General features: G+C 43.9%; 1 protein-coding gene across 3 annotated transcripts in view; it reads right to left on the reverse strand.

The window, feature by feature from the left end:
• Positions 1 to 1,914: 1,914 nt before the first annotated feature.
• Positions 1,915 to 14,790, reverse strand: part of LOC137321269 (leucine-rich repeat and immunoglobulin-like domain-containing nogo receptor-interacting protein 2) — a 304,238-nt gene continuing 291,362 nt past the window's right edge. For all 3 annotated transcript variants that reach the window (XM_067983617.1, XM_067983616.1, XM_067983618.1), the window contains one exon: positions 1,915 to 4,241. In XM_067983617.1, coding sequence (XP_067839718.1) covers positions 2,388 to 4,241 — 1,854 coding nt within the window. In that variant the 3' untranslated portion in view covers positions 1,915 to 2,387. The remainder of the gene's footprint in view (positions 4,242 to 14,790) is intronic.

Genomic DNA, 14,790 nt, shown 5'->3' on the forward strand with positions numbered 1-14,790 from the left:
GTTGCTCACTGATCTACAGCACATTCTCCCTTTCTCCCTACTTTACATGGTGCCGGTATTCGTTATCTGCATGTGCGCGAACGCCTTTACCAATATGGCTTCCAGCACATGTCATGCTAGCACCATTTTGGGTCCTTAGGAGTTCACGTAGTGCCACATATGGGCACTATGCAGCCTGATTTAGACCCCAGGATTCTTTCCAGTCACAATCATAATTTAGCTGAAGGGTCCGGATCACAGTAAGAGAACATGGTACATATAGTTTCCTTAGGCTTGTTGGCTTTGAGTTCAAATGTAGTTGGGAATGTGGAAAACATAATGACCCTTATTTGTAATGTTAAAACAACTCATGGCCCACATTTACCAGGTTTCAATGTCTATCTTTTTTCCCCAGTTTTCACTTCTCTCAAGACACTGCTAACAACCCTTCAGTACCTTTTCCAATTTACCATTCTTTATATGCAAAGTCTGGGCAGTGAGTTTTGGCAGACTATTTCATCATGAGAGAGGGAAATGAAAGCCAAGCCCGTTGCTATCTTTTTTTTATTCGTTCATGGGATGTGGGCGTCGCTGGCAAGGCCAGCATTTATTGCCCATCCCTAATTGCCCTTGAAAAGGTGATGGTGAGACACTGAAGTCCGTGTGATGAAAAGGTTCTCCCACAGTGCTATTAGGAAGGGAGTTCCAGGATTTTGATCCAGCGACGATGAAGGAACGGCGATATATTTCCAAGTCGAGATGGTGTGTGACTTGGAGGGGAACGTGCAGGTTGTGTTGTTCCCATGTGCCTGCTGCCCTTGTCCTTCTAGGTGGTAAAGGTCGCGGGTTTGGGAAGAAGCCTTGGCAAGTTGCTGCAGTGCATCCTGTGGATGGTACACACTGCAGCCACTGTGCGCCGGTGGTAAAGGGAGTGAATGTTTAGGGTGGTGGATGGGGTGCCAATCAAACGGGCTGCTTTGTCTTGGATGGTGTCGAGCTTCTTGAGTGCTGTTGAAGCTGCACTCATCCAGGCAAGTGAAGAGTATTCCATCACACTCCTGACTTGTGCCTTGTAGATGGTGGAAAGGCTTTGGGGAGTCAGGAGGTGAGTCACTCGCTGCAGAATACCCAGCCTCTGACCTGCTCTTGTAGCCACTGTATTTATATGGCTGGTCCAGTTAAGTTTCTGGTCAATGGTGACCCCAGGATGTTGATGGTGGGGGATTCGGTGAGGTGGTTACACTCTCTCTTGTTGGAGATGGTCATTGCCTGGCACTTGTCTGGCACGAATGTTTCTTGCCACTTATCAGCCCAAGCCTGGTTGTTGTCCAGGTCTTGCTGCATGCTGGCACGGACTGCTTCATTATCTGAGGGGTTGCAAATGGAACTGAACATCTACTCTTAAAGAGTTAGGGAGGAAACCTATCCCTCCAGAGATGGGGGCTTGAGGTTGCAGACAGCAGAGAAATGGCATCACCAAGATACCTACTAGTTTAGTGTTATGTTAAGCTTTTCTGTTCAGTAACTCCGGTCATACAATCGTAGTCTTTATGCCATGTGATTTGCACCCAAAATCAATGCAGAACATAAATCAACATATATATAATTCCAATTTTTAAAAATGTCTTTACTAATTTTTAAATTTGTTTTGCATTTAGATTTGATGTTGTGGTTAACTTTTCATGTTAAAATATTGTCATTGTATGACAGCCTTATGAATTTGAAGGTATACAAAGCATACATTTTGGGCCTATGTTTCAGCATGGCTTCTTCTGCCCAAAACCAATGTTGGCATGTCTTGTACACCAAAAAACACTTCATTCATATTGCTTAAAGAAAATGATTTCCATTAAAAAGGTCAGCCCCACTCCCTCCCTCCATTCATTTTTAATCATCTCTTCCCCTCCGCAACCCCCCCCCCAACCGCCCACCCAGTATTTTGCAATATAATCCACACTGATACGAGGGTTCACCAACAATCATTTTCAACGTGGAAACCCACTGGTACTTTTGTGAAGGCCTAGTTAGACCTTCCAATTCACGCGGACTGGTAAGGTTTTATATAAAATGAACTAATGATTTTCTCTTTCACTTGACCAAACAGTTCATCAGTGAGATTAGTCATCGGAGATGTGAAACACGGCCTGTAGTTTAAACCAGGTCAATGAAGGAACCCTGATGTTCAGTGGCACTTCCTCCTTTTAAATTCAAGGCACGGGCACCATGAAAGCAACTCCAATTCCCCACTTGCTACCATGAACCATTTTTTTTTTACCATCAGCTGTTACCAGCTCCCTGACTGTCTGACGTGCCAGGGCGTTTAACTCAAGCGAAGATTTAGCTCCATAACGAGCAGACAGCTTAAAGGTTTATTTTTATTTAAAAAAAACTGCCTTTTGCTGTTGGCATTATATCATCTTCATGTTGAACCTTCGTGTGCCCCCTTGTTCAGTGTCAACTGCGGCTCCGTTAGACTTGCGAGGGATGTATTCAATGTCAATGTTGTTCTTGTGCTTGCCCTTCCCCCGACTCCACACGAAGAGCAGCAGGAAACAGAACAACACCACGCCAAGGAACGTGAAGCAACCCATGGCAGTGGACACCAATATAGTTTTGAGGTCCAGTGCGACTGTCATGTACACATGCGTCCCATTTGAATGGGTGTCGTTTAAATCGGTCATGTACAGAGAGGTCCTGTTTCCTTGCAAATGGTCAGAAAGTCCCTTCACAACCAACGTAGCTGAGGAGGTGTCGTTCCCGGCAGCATTACTCGCTACACAAACGTAGACTCCGCTATCCTGAACCTGGGTGAACTTGATTTGCAGCGTTCCATCTCCCAGTACTGTCGCCCTTCCATTTGACTTGAGGCTAATGACCCGCCTACGTGGCGACTGCCAGGAGATAACCGGGAGAGGGTCACCATCTGCACTGCAAATGAACTGGGCCACCTGGCCTTCATCGATCACCACGTGCTGCAGCTTTTTGTCTCGTATCTTGGGTTTTTGGCAGGTGAAGTAGCTAGGCAGGAAAAGATCAGAGAAATCTTTAAACTCTTTTCCTCTGACGCTCTCTGGTGACGCGCAAGTCGGGTGCTCCTCCGAAAACCTCAGCGTCTTTCTTCTTTGCAGGATCCACAACAGCCGACAGTCACATGCCAGTGGGTTATGGTCTAGACAGAGCACTTGGAGTTTTTTTACAGTTTGGAATGCACTCTCCTCCAGAGTATCTAACAGATTATGTGACACATTTAGGACCCGCAAGCTATGCAGCCCTTTAAAGGAACGTGGCTCGATGGTGAGCAACTGGGCACTGACCATGTGCAGTTCTTGAAGGCGTATCAAGTCCTGTAACATTCCCGATTCGACAATGCTGATGGGGTTGTAGGACAGATTCAGGTACACAAGATATATCAGGTGCTTGAATGCCCCGTAGGGTACAGCAGATAGGTTTGTGTTGGTGATGGACAGGGAAGTGAGGTTTAGACCATGCAAGCTGTTGGCAGGCAGTACGTCCAACAGAGGCCAGTGATCGATCTCCAGGTATTTCAATCGATATAGTTTTTTAAAGGCATACGCATGGATGGCATTGATGTGGAGGTGGCATAGCCGGAGGCGGATGAGACTGTGAAGGTGTGAAAGTGCTTCTGTTGGCACCGCTGTAAGGTTGCATTTCTCAAGGGCTAGCTGCTCAAGTGCGAGCAGTCCACTGAAGGCTCGGTGTGAAATGTAAACCAGATCGTTGTCCCCGACTTCGAGAGACTTTAAGTTATGTAAATCCTGAAACGTGTAGTCCAGCAAAATGACTAATTTGTTCTCGCTGATATCCAGCCTTGTCAAGTTAGACAATCCACTGAAAACGCCGAGGGGAATCAGTTTTAGGCGGTTACTTCTCAGGCGAAGGGAGCGCAAGTTAAAAAGATTACTAAAAGAGCCAGGTTCCACGGTTGTTATTATATTTTCAGTAAGGTCTATTGCTTCCAGTAAGGTAAATGACACAAACTCATCCGGATTGATATACTTCAGCTTGTTCTTGCTTAGGTCCAATATTTTGGTCTCAATAGGAATGCCCTCAGGGATCACAGTCAAGCGTTTGCGATGGCAGATGACGGATTTGTTCTGTGGAGCACATTCACAGCGAGCTGGGCAGCCCATCGTAGACCCAGTGAGAACGATGATCAGAGCCAGACCCAGAAATGGCTGCCAACACGATATGGCTGTGTTAAGCATGACTTTGCTGATGCAGTCTACCATTCTGTCAAGGGCCTACGACAGAGGGGAGACAAAAAAACAAAAGAAGCTTTAGTTACTTAAACATTAGTCAACACGCAAATATTATCACCACAGGAGGAATCATTTTGATGCAGTTTGGGGACGATACAAATTTAGGTCTGCCATAGATACCTTCTCAGGTTCAGTGGCATCAATCCCTGCCATAAGCAGTCTGAGTGATCTAATTGAGGTGTTTAAAATAATTAAAGGATTTGTCAGGGTAAATAGAGAGAAAGGGGGCATAACCTTAAAATTAGAGCTGGCGGTTCAGGGGTGATGTCAGGAAGCAAATCTTCACACAAAGGGTAGTGGAAATCTGGAATTCTCTTCGCAAAAAGCTGCTGAGGCTGGACCCAACTGAAAATTTCAAAACTGAAATTGATAGATTTTTGTTAGGCTAGGGTATTAAGGGTTATGGAACCAAGGCGGTTAGATGGAGTTCAAATACAGATCTGCTATGACCTAATTGACTGGTGGAACAGGTTCAAGGGGCTGAATGTTCCTGTTCCTATGTTCCCATGTTTCTATGTCTTACATTTATGGGAGTTGAGTCACATTGGGCTACATCCACTTGTACAATAGCAGGCCCTGGGGTGTAACAATGAAACTCCCTTGTGATTTGGACTCAACCTCTGTCTTTTTTGCATGTTTATTTTTTTCAATCTCCCTGACTTAACACTAGAGGAGACGAGGCTTAATTCAAATCATTACGTGACTTTACCCACAGTAAGGTGAATATACAATGCAACAAATACGACCAGATCAATTTTGTTCAATCAGTAAAACTTATCTTTATATAATGACACAAAACTAACAAAATCACAATGCTGCCTCACTTTGGTGGGTCATCTTACTTTACATAAACAGAATGGGCGCTAAATTGGGCCGTGTAGCACCCATTGTTTCGGTGCTACACGGCCTCTCCGATATCCAAGATGGCGTTTTGGATGCGCATGCACGTTTCCGGCGTGATGTGCGCTGGACGCCGTCTTGGTATAGGAGTTAGCGCAGGCGCAGATAAGGAACGCTGGAATCATGTAAAGTAGGGAAAAAATGGCTTCAATCAGTGTGCGATGCTGATTTAAAGTGATAGACACCATTTTGGGATTTAACGCTCAACTCAACGCACAGTCTCAATCCCGACCATCTGAATGTGTCTGAGAGTGCCTGGAGGACCCCACACCAGCGCTATTTAAAGGGACCATGCAGGATTTACAGGTTAGTGGCTGGATTTTTGCTTCTGGCTGCCGAGACATTTGTAACTGTTTTTGGAGGTCTGCTACACTTGAATACTTGGACGCGGGGACATAACCTAACATTTAGAGCCAGGACGTGCAGGAGTGAAGTTAGGAAGTGCTTGTACACGCAAAGGGTGGGAGACTTTTGGAACGCTCTTCTGCAGACGGCAGGTGATGCTAGCTCATTTGTGAATGTTAAATCTGAGATTGATAGATTTCTGTGAACCAAGGGTATTAAGGGATATGGGGCTAAGGTGGGTATATGGAGTTAGGTCACAGGTCCACCCATGATCTCATTGAATGGTGGAACAGTCTAAAGGAGCTAAATGCCACTGCCACTTGCTGCCACCTGATATGCGCCACCTTCTCCTGCAAGAAAGCGGGACGTATGTCTGGGTGATGTGCCTGTCCTGGTTGAATAGCTGCCAGTGTGTGTGGCCTGTGAGTTGTGGGTGGGCGGCTTGAAACAGTGGTAATGTGTAAGGGTGAGAGGAAGCATCTGGTTGGAAGATTTGAGCACTGATGGAAAGAGTTTATTGATATGTGGGTGATGGGGGGTGTAGTGCGTGGAGCAGTTGGTAGGAGATGCCACTTGACAGTTGACCTCACTCACCTTGACCACTCGTTTCAAGTCATTGAACTTCTTCCTGCACTGCATCCATGTTCGTGGTGCTCTGCGCCTAGCATTGATTTCATCCCTTGCAACTTCCCACTGCCTTTTGAGTATATGTCTGAAGGGCCTCTTGCCACCCACCGCCCCCCCCCCCCCACCCCCTGCAGATATAGGATGTTCCTCCTTCTGTCCACCTCTTGCACCAAGGCCTCCAGTGCATTAGCAGAGAACCTTGGAGCACGCTCTCTCGCAGGCCTGGTACCAGCTCAGTTCGCCAGATTGGTGAGGTCTGGTGCGCAGAATGGAGGATGTGGGATTTAGTCGTATGCAACCTTTAGTCAATGTTTTAACATAACTCATCAGTGTGTAAACATAGGGATGGGACCTGGATCTGTGTTTTACGTGTGTGATGACTGATCTCCGTTCAGACTCTGTGCAGACAGTAGACTGTTATTTTCAGAAAATAATTGGTACCAGCTACCTTTAAGAGATTGCTAAGAAACATCCTCCCTTTAAGAGATTGCGCTCCCCCTGGTGGTGGAAATTGCAAATTGCATTGATTCCACTTGCAAGGCCTGGAATGGAACGCTGATGGCAGTTGAGTCCTCGGGCGGGTCAAAACTTGCGTCCTGCCTGCACAGGGGTCATTGGGCATAGGGTAATAGCACATCATGCTACCTATGCCCAAAAACGGCCCCTATCCAATTTCTTCCCCCCTAAGCTCTTCAACATTGTGTCCCTCGGTTCGAGGTGTAACCACCTCTCCCTGCAGTTTTCTGTCTTTTGCAGCCTTTAGCTGCCTGACTGCTTGTGCACTGTGCTGTTTCGAATGTTCCTTTCTCTGCATCAAAAAGCCTGTCTCTCTTCTACTCCCTTCCCCACAGACAGAGATCAAAAAGTTTCCCAACGCAAAGGTTGAGCGGTGTTTTCCAGTTGCCCAGATAAGCTAAAGAATCACTTATTGTATAGTCACAGAGAAAAACAACTTCTGATTAGTATGCTAGTCACCGTTCATCTGACTTCTGATCTGCATCCTAACGTGGGCTGTCTTGAGGTTTTAGCCATGGCTCAGTTGGTAGCACTCTTGCCTTTGAGTCAGAAGGTTGTAGGTTCAAGTCCCACTCCAGAGACTTGAGCACATAATCTAGGCTGACACTTCAACTTCCGTGCAGTTCTAAGGGAGAATTAGGCTGTTAGATGGGACATTAAACCAAGGCCCTGTATGCCCTCTTAGGTGGACGTAAAAGATCCCATGGCACTATTGTGAGGAAGAGCAGGGTAATTCTCCCCAATACCCTGGCCAATATTTATCCCTCAACCAACATCAGTAAAACAGATTATCTGCTCATTATCATATTGCTGTTTGAGGGACCTTGCTGTGCGCAAATTGGCTGTTGCGTTTCCTACGTTACAACAGTGAATACACTTTAAAAAGTGTTTCATTGGCTGTAAAGCACTTTGGGACATTGTGAAAGGCGCTATATAAATGCAGGTCTTTCTTTGTTTGAGTAACTAACCCCATTAAAATACATGAAATAAAACATCTTAACAATTCAAGCCAACCATTCTCCTTTCTATGATTAACTAAATTCAGCTTCAGATAAATTGATGATACACATATGCAGAAAGCATGGAGATCCAGTCCAGGTCACAAGAGTGAACTATTGTTGTAGGCCTGGCTCTCACTATTGTACAAGTAGATATAGAGAGAATGTGAGTTAACGCCCATAAAAATAAGATGCTCAGACCACTTAAGGGAGTGACTAACACCACTGAACCTGAGATGATACCTACTGCAGATCCAAATTCACAAGTGACCTAAAAAGTGTACAGAATCATCCCATTTTAATGAAAATGTGAAGAAATAAGAAAGTGAAGATCACTTTCCATTTGTGAATCATTATCTGTTTTTTTCTTTTTGTATGGAATATGTTAGGATTTGGGCTCTCTCCCTGCATTCTTTATTCGTACTCATAGCAAAAGGTAGCCGATAGCTTCCATAGACAGACCCGTGCCACCTATGATCAGAAACTTATCATTTTATATGTAGAATAACTTTGTTCATTTGCCCCAGGATTAACAATACCCCTTTGATTTAGTTGCAGCACACCTGAGTTCCACATGAGTTTCCCATAACATGCTACTGTACTCTTTGGGTGAAAAAAACTACACTGTTAGAAATATAGTCCAGGCTAAATTATCAGTCAAATTTATTACGAGAGATTAATTCACACAGAAACAAAATAACTGCAACGGGTCTTGCATGCAACAGTTTTTGGCTTGAATGTAATAATGGTCTCTAGAATACCTGGTTCTTTTCAGAATCTTTAAACTTGGTCTTTTGACCTTTTATGTAGGTGCATATCTCTACCTCAGATTTCTTACTTGCTGCCATGTCATGTACATATAGTTTAAGTGATTAAGCAAACAAATTTAGGGACTGTTATTTAGATATAGCCCTCATTTTCCTTTGTAGTGGAGATCAGCTTCTTTGAAAAACACCTCAGCTCTTTATCAACAGCCTGCTAATTGTAACTCAATTGTATAAATAGATGGTGATGAAGATAGAAGTCAATAGTGAAATCTTAAATAGCTCTTTAGAACTTCCAGTGTCATGACACCCCCTTAATGGTTGTGACAATCAGATTAAATGAGCTCAGATTCCTCACAGTGGCAAACTAGCAAATACTGGGGTTGAATTTACTGTCAAAATAATGGTGAGGATAACGGCGCTCACCGTCAATTATGCACAAATCGCACAGCAACTTCAGGCAAGGGCAGATGCGAAATCTCGAAAATCTAGAAATTGCTGTCTGAGATGTGCCCCTCCGCCTTCAGCTTCCCAAAAACGTCATCTTGCTGACTGACTCACCTTTCAAATGCAATGAATGGCGTGAGGTTCCTGTACTCACATGGTAGATACGAACTAAACTCGCCTTAGAACTTAGAATGATACCCAGACTTCAAGGGTTAAGTTACGAGGAGAGACTACACAAATTGGGGTTGTACTCTCTAGAGTTTCGAAGGTTAAGGGGTGATCTGATCGAAGTTTATAAGATATTAAGGGGAACAGATAGGGTGGATAGAGAGAAATTATTTCCGCTGATTGGGGATTTTAGGAATAGGGGGCACAGTCTAAAAATTACAGCCAGACCTTTCAGGAGCGAGATTAGAAAACATTTCTACACACAAAGGGTGGTAGAAGTTTGGAACTCTCTTCCGCAAACGGCAATTGATACTAGCTCAATTGCTAAATTTAAATCTGAGATAGATAGCTTTTTGGCAACCAAAGGTATTAAGGGATATGGGCCAAAGGCAGGTATATGGAGTTAGATCACAGATCAGCCATGATCTTATCAAATGGCAGAGCAGGCATGAAGGGCTGAATGGCCTACTCCTGTTCCTATATTCCTATGTTCCTATGCTCTACAGAAAGTTAGGGCTTGTCCATCCCAGTCTAGTATCCTTTTAACACCGTGATAAGTCTTAATTACTGCCAAACAACCTCTCTGGCACTGAAAATTAATTATTACAAGTGTGGAGTCTCATTCCTTCAGCTTTTAATTGTTTTAATTTTTTTTTTACATCTCTAACAATTTGTCTTTTACTTTTTCTTTCTGTATCTACTTTCTCTCTCTTAATCTAATCTTTCTTTCCCTCTCTTTATTTCACCTTCTATACCTGATTTGACACTAGATTCACTCTTTTTACACTTCCTTGCCCCACCCCTTCTCCCCCTCCCTCCTCGCTTCCGAACCGCCCCCACACCCCCCCCCCCGACCCCCAGGCTAGCAGCTATTCTTGAGACATTGTTGAGTATTACTGAAAACTGAGGCCCCAGGGCAAAGACAAAATAACATTCCTTCAGAAGTAACTAACAGCATATTTGCCTAATATAATTTCATAGGAACAAGGATATAATTCAGAAATATTTTATGATCTGATGGAGGCAGCCCTCAAATAAACTGTTTCAATCTGTTCCCAATTCTCCTTTGTACTCTGAAGGCTGCATCAACAATTAACCAGTAATGATCTCAGACACTCACCAGTTATTGCAGGAGGAGTGAAGCTTCATACCTTATCCCATTCACCCAGGGCTTCTCAAATAATGACAATCCCAAGCGTAGGATTGCATTTTTAATTAAACAGAAACCAAAACCTCTTTTATAAGGCTACTTGTTCTTTTGGAAGAGAGAAGATCCATGTTTCATTTTTTTGCCAAATTATTTTTTTGTGAATGCGATGACCATTTAAATATTAAAATGAAAATATTATACAGTGGAATGCCCTTTCAGTGCTGCCTCCAATGCCTGGCTAACCTTGCTGCAGTAGTGGAGCCACAACTGTTCATGGTAGTCCAGGCGTGGATGACTTGTACAGACTCATAATCCAATAAAACACGTAACTGTGATTAATCTAGGGAAGAAAAAATCCTGGAAAAGGAGATGCAAAAAAAACGGCTGAGTAACATTTGATAGAGCACATAAGTAGCTTGGGAACATCAAGAGGATTCCAACAGCTCAAAAACCTGGGCACTAGGCCAGAGAACATAGGCCAATGGGAGATTCCAATAGATTGGAGAGAAATTTAAAGATTTTTAAAAAAAAATTCTTTTTAAAAATTAGTTATATTTTATCCTAATTCCTCTGGACTTCATTTTAAAGCAGAAACAAATGTTTTTGTTTTTTGTCAGGTTGCTCCAGTGCCCCTCTAAACTTGCTGGTCCTGCTTCTCTCCAGATCACTGGATGTGACGGGCATGATAGTTGGAGCACCTGGAAACACTGCCGTTGTACAGTGGTTGCAGTCCGTAATAAATCAATGTTGTCTTTTTTATTTGTTCTTGGACAACACTGACAGGGCAGCATTTATTGTCCATCCTTACTTGCCCATTGGAATCAACCACATAGCATGGCACTAGAGTTGAAGTAGGCCAGACCAGATTGGAAGTTGCTGGTTCTCTTCCCTGAAGGACATTAGTGAACCAGTTGGATTCAATACAGCAGCTTTCATAATAATGATGTGGAGATGCCGGTGATGGACTGGGGTTGACAATTGTAAACAATTTTACAACACCAAGTTATAGTCCAACGATTTTATTTGAAATTTACAAGCTTTCGGAGGCTTCCTCCTTCCTCAGGAAGGAGGAAGCCTCCGAGAGCTTGTAAATTTCAAATAAAATCGTTGGACTATAACTTGGTGTTGTAAAATTGTTTACAATTTTCATAATAATGTTTTCTGGTCTGGAGGATTAGAGGACTGCTAACGTTGTAACATTGTTTAAAAAGGGAGCGAGGGATAGACCGAGTGATTATAGGCCAGTCAGTCTAACCACGGTGGTGAGCAAATTACTGGAATCAATTTTGAGGGACAGGATAAACCGTCACTTAGAAAGGCACAAAGTAATCAAGGACAGTCAGCATAGATTTGTTAAGGGAAGGTCATGTCTGACTAACTTGATTGAATTATTTGAGGAGGTAACATGGAGGGTCGATGAGGATGGTGCATTTGATGTAATCTACATGGATTTTAGCAAGGCTTTTGACAAGGTCCCACATGGCAGACTGGTCAAAAAAGTACAAGCCAATGGGATCCAAGGGAGAGTGGCAAGTTGGATCCAAAATTGGCTCAGTGGCAGGAAGCAAAGGGTAATAATCGACGGGTGTTTTTGTGACTGGAAGGCTGATTCCAGTGGGGTTCTGCAGGGCTCAGTACTAGGTCCCTTGCTTTTTGTGATATATATTAATGATTTGGACTTAAATGTAGAAGACATGATTGAGAAGTTTGAAGATGATACAAAAATTGGCTGTGTGGTTGATAGTCAGGAGGAAAGCTGCAGACTGCAGGAAGATATCAATGGACTGGTCAGGTGGGCAGAAAAGTGGCAAATGGAATTCAATCTGGATAAGTGTGAGGTAATGCATTTGGGGAGGGCAAACAAGGCAAGGGAATACATAATAAATGGGAAGATACTGAAAGGTGTAGAGGAAGTGAGGGACCTTGGAGTGCATTTCCATAAATCCCTGAAGGTAGCAGGACAGGTAAATAAGGTGGTTAAGAAGGCATATGGAATACTTTCCTTTATTAGCCAAGGCTTAGAATATAAGAGCAGGGACGTTATGCTGGAACTGGATAAAACACTCGTTAGGCCACAGCTTGAGTACTATGTATAGTTCTGGTCACCACATTACAGAAAGGATGTAATTGCACCAGAGAGGATACAGAGGAGATTTATGAGGATGTTGCCAGGACAGGAAAATTCTCCGCAGCCTTCAACATGTCATCGATGACGACGAACACCTCGCTAAGGCCATCCCCACACCTCCACTACTCGCCTTCAAACAGCCACCCAACCTCAAACAGACCATCGTTCGCAGCAAATTACCCAGCTTTCAGGAGAACAGCGTCCACGACACCACACAACCCTGCCACGGCAACCTCTGCAAGACATGCCAGATCATCGACGCAGATATCACCATCACACGAGAGGACACCACCCACCAGGTACATGGTTCATACTCCTGTGACTCGGCCAACGTTGTCTACCTCATATGTTGCAGGAAAGGATGCCCCGGAGCATGGTACATTGGTGAGACCATGTAGACACTGCGACAACGGATGAACGGACACCGCGCAACAATCGCCAGACAGGAGGGTTCCCTCCCAGTCGGGGAACACTTCAGCAGTCAAGGACATTCAGCCACCGATCTCCGGGTAAGCGTACTCCAAGGCGGCCTTCGAGACACACGACAACGCAAAATCGTCGAGCAGAAATTGATAGCCAAGTTCCGCACCCATGAGGACAGCCTCAACCGGGATCTTGGGTTCATGTCACGCTACACGTAACCCCACCAGCGAATAAAAGTTATCTGTCTTTAATTCAACGGGTCATTTTCTGTCTTTCTCTTCCTTTTGGATGTTTCTCCCTCTCTCTGTTTTGTGTTCTGGCCATTTGTATATTCGGTGGTCCTGTAGGTAACACCTCTCTGTCTGAACACTTTGATTGCCTTGACAACGGGCAGTTGGAAAGATTATCTGTAATCACCAGGTATTGTTCTCTGAATATAAATGCGAAACGTTCAAGGATTTCCACATTCACCTGACGAAGGAGAAAGCCTCCGAAAGCTTGTGATTTTCAAATAAAATTGTTGGACTATAACCTGGTGTTGTAAGATTGTTTACAATTGGAAAATTTTAGCTAGGAGGAAAGATTGGATAGGCTGGGGTTGTTCTCTTTGGAACAGAGGAGGCTGAGGGGTGATTTAAATGAGGTGTACAAAATTATGAGGGGCCTAAATAGAGTGGATAGGAAGGACCTATTTCCCTTAGCAGAGAGGTCAATAACCAGTGGGCATAGATTTAAAGTGATTGGTCGAAGGATTAGAGGGGAGCTGAGGAAAATATTTTTCACCCAGAGGGTGGTGGGGGTCTGGAACTCACTGCCTGAAAGGGTGGTAGAGGCAGAAACCCTCAACTCATTTAAAAAGTACCTGGATGTGCACCTGAAGTGCTGTGACCTGCAAGGCTGCAGACCAAGTGCTGGAAAGTGGGATTAGGTTGGGTGGTTCATTTTTGGCCGATGTGGACACAATGGGCCGAATGGTCTCCGTCTGTGCCGTAAATTTTCTATGATTCTATGATTTTGTGACCAGACTTATTGAATTTAATTTAATTTCACCACTTGCCATGGTGTGACCTAAACTCGTGACCTCTGGGCAGCTAATCTAGTACCATAACCACTAGACTACAATTACTTATTCATAGTTAATTTACACAGAAACCAGGTCAAGCTGTGAACATTTAAGATTTTAATTTTTACTTATGCCATAGATCGTTTGCATTTAACTGCCTTTATTAACATGTTCTTTTTGTAGAAACTGGCAATAAATAATAAGTTACTACATAATGTAGACGCTCACCTATAAGACATAACATGTATGTGACAAAAATTAACTATCTTTGCTATAAGCGAAGGATTAAACAGTCTCTTTAAGTCGTCACTGGACATAAGGGGGTGCATTTTCCTCACACTTGAGTTTCCTGCCTGAAGTGTGATGAGGCAACACATCTGCCTGCTGTTCTGGCCCCATGGTGACCCCAAACCACTTCCCCTGGGTCTGAGCTAATTACATATTCAGGATGGATTCCCGACACTCTTCAGTGGGACTCTACCCCTGTGGAGAAGGTAAATATAATGGTGCTGCAGTAGCTGAAATGGGTTGGGCCAGTTTTAAAGGGAGATGCAGGCCTCAAAATGTGCCAGGTCCAAATGTTTCATTGGTTTTGAATGAGCCCAGCTGAGCATAATTGGTAATTAAGGGTACAGTAGCATAGTGGTTATGTTAATGGACCAGTAATCCAGAGGCCTGGACCAATAATCAGGAGTCATGAGTTAAAAAACCTGGAACAAAAAAAACTAGTATCAGTAATGGTGGCCATGAAATGTGCGTGATTCTTAATCGCCCTCTGAAATGGCCGAGCAAGCCACTCAGTTGTAAAATCTCGCTAAAAAAAAGTCACAATAAGAAGAAAACCGGACAAACCACCTGGCATCGGACCACGAGACACCGGACACGACAAAGGCAAACCAAGCCAAGTCAACCCTGCAAAGTCCTCCTCACGAACATCTGGGGACTTGTGCCAAAATTGGGAGAGCTGTCCCACAGACTAGTCAAGCAACAGCCTGACATAGC

The sequence above is a fragment of the Heptranchias perlo genome, chromosome 4 (genome assembly GCF_035084215.1).
Source record: "Heptranchias perlo isolate sHepPer1 chromosome 4, sHepPer1.hap1, whole genome shotgun sequence".
Taxonomy (NCBI): domain Eukaryota; kingdom Metazoa; phylum Chordata; class Chondrichthyes; order Hexanchiformes; family Hexanchidae; genus Heptranchias; species Heptranchias perlo.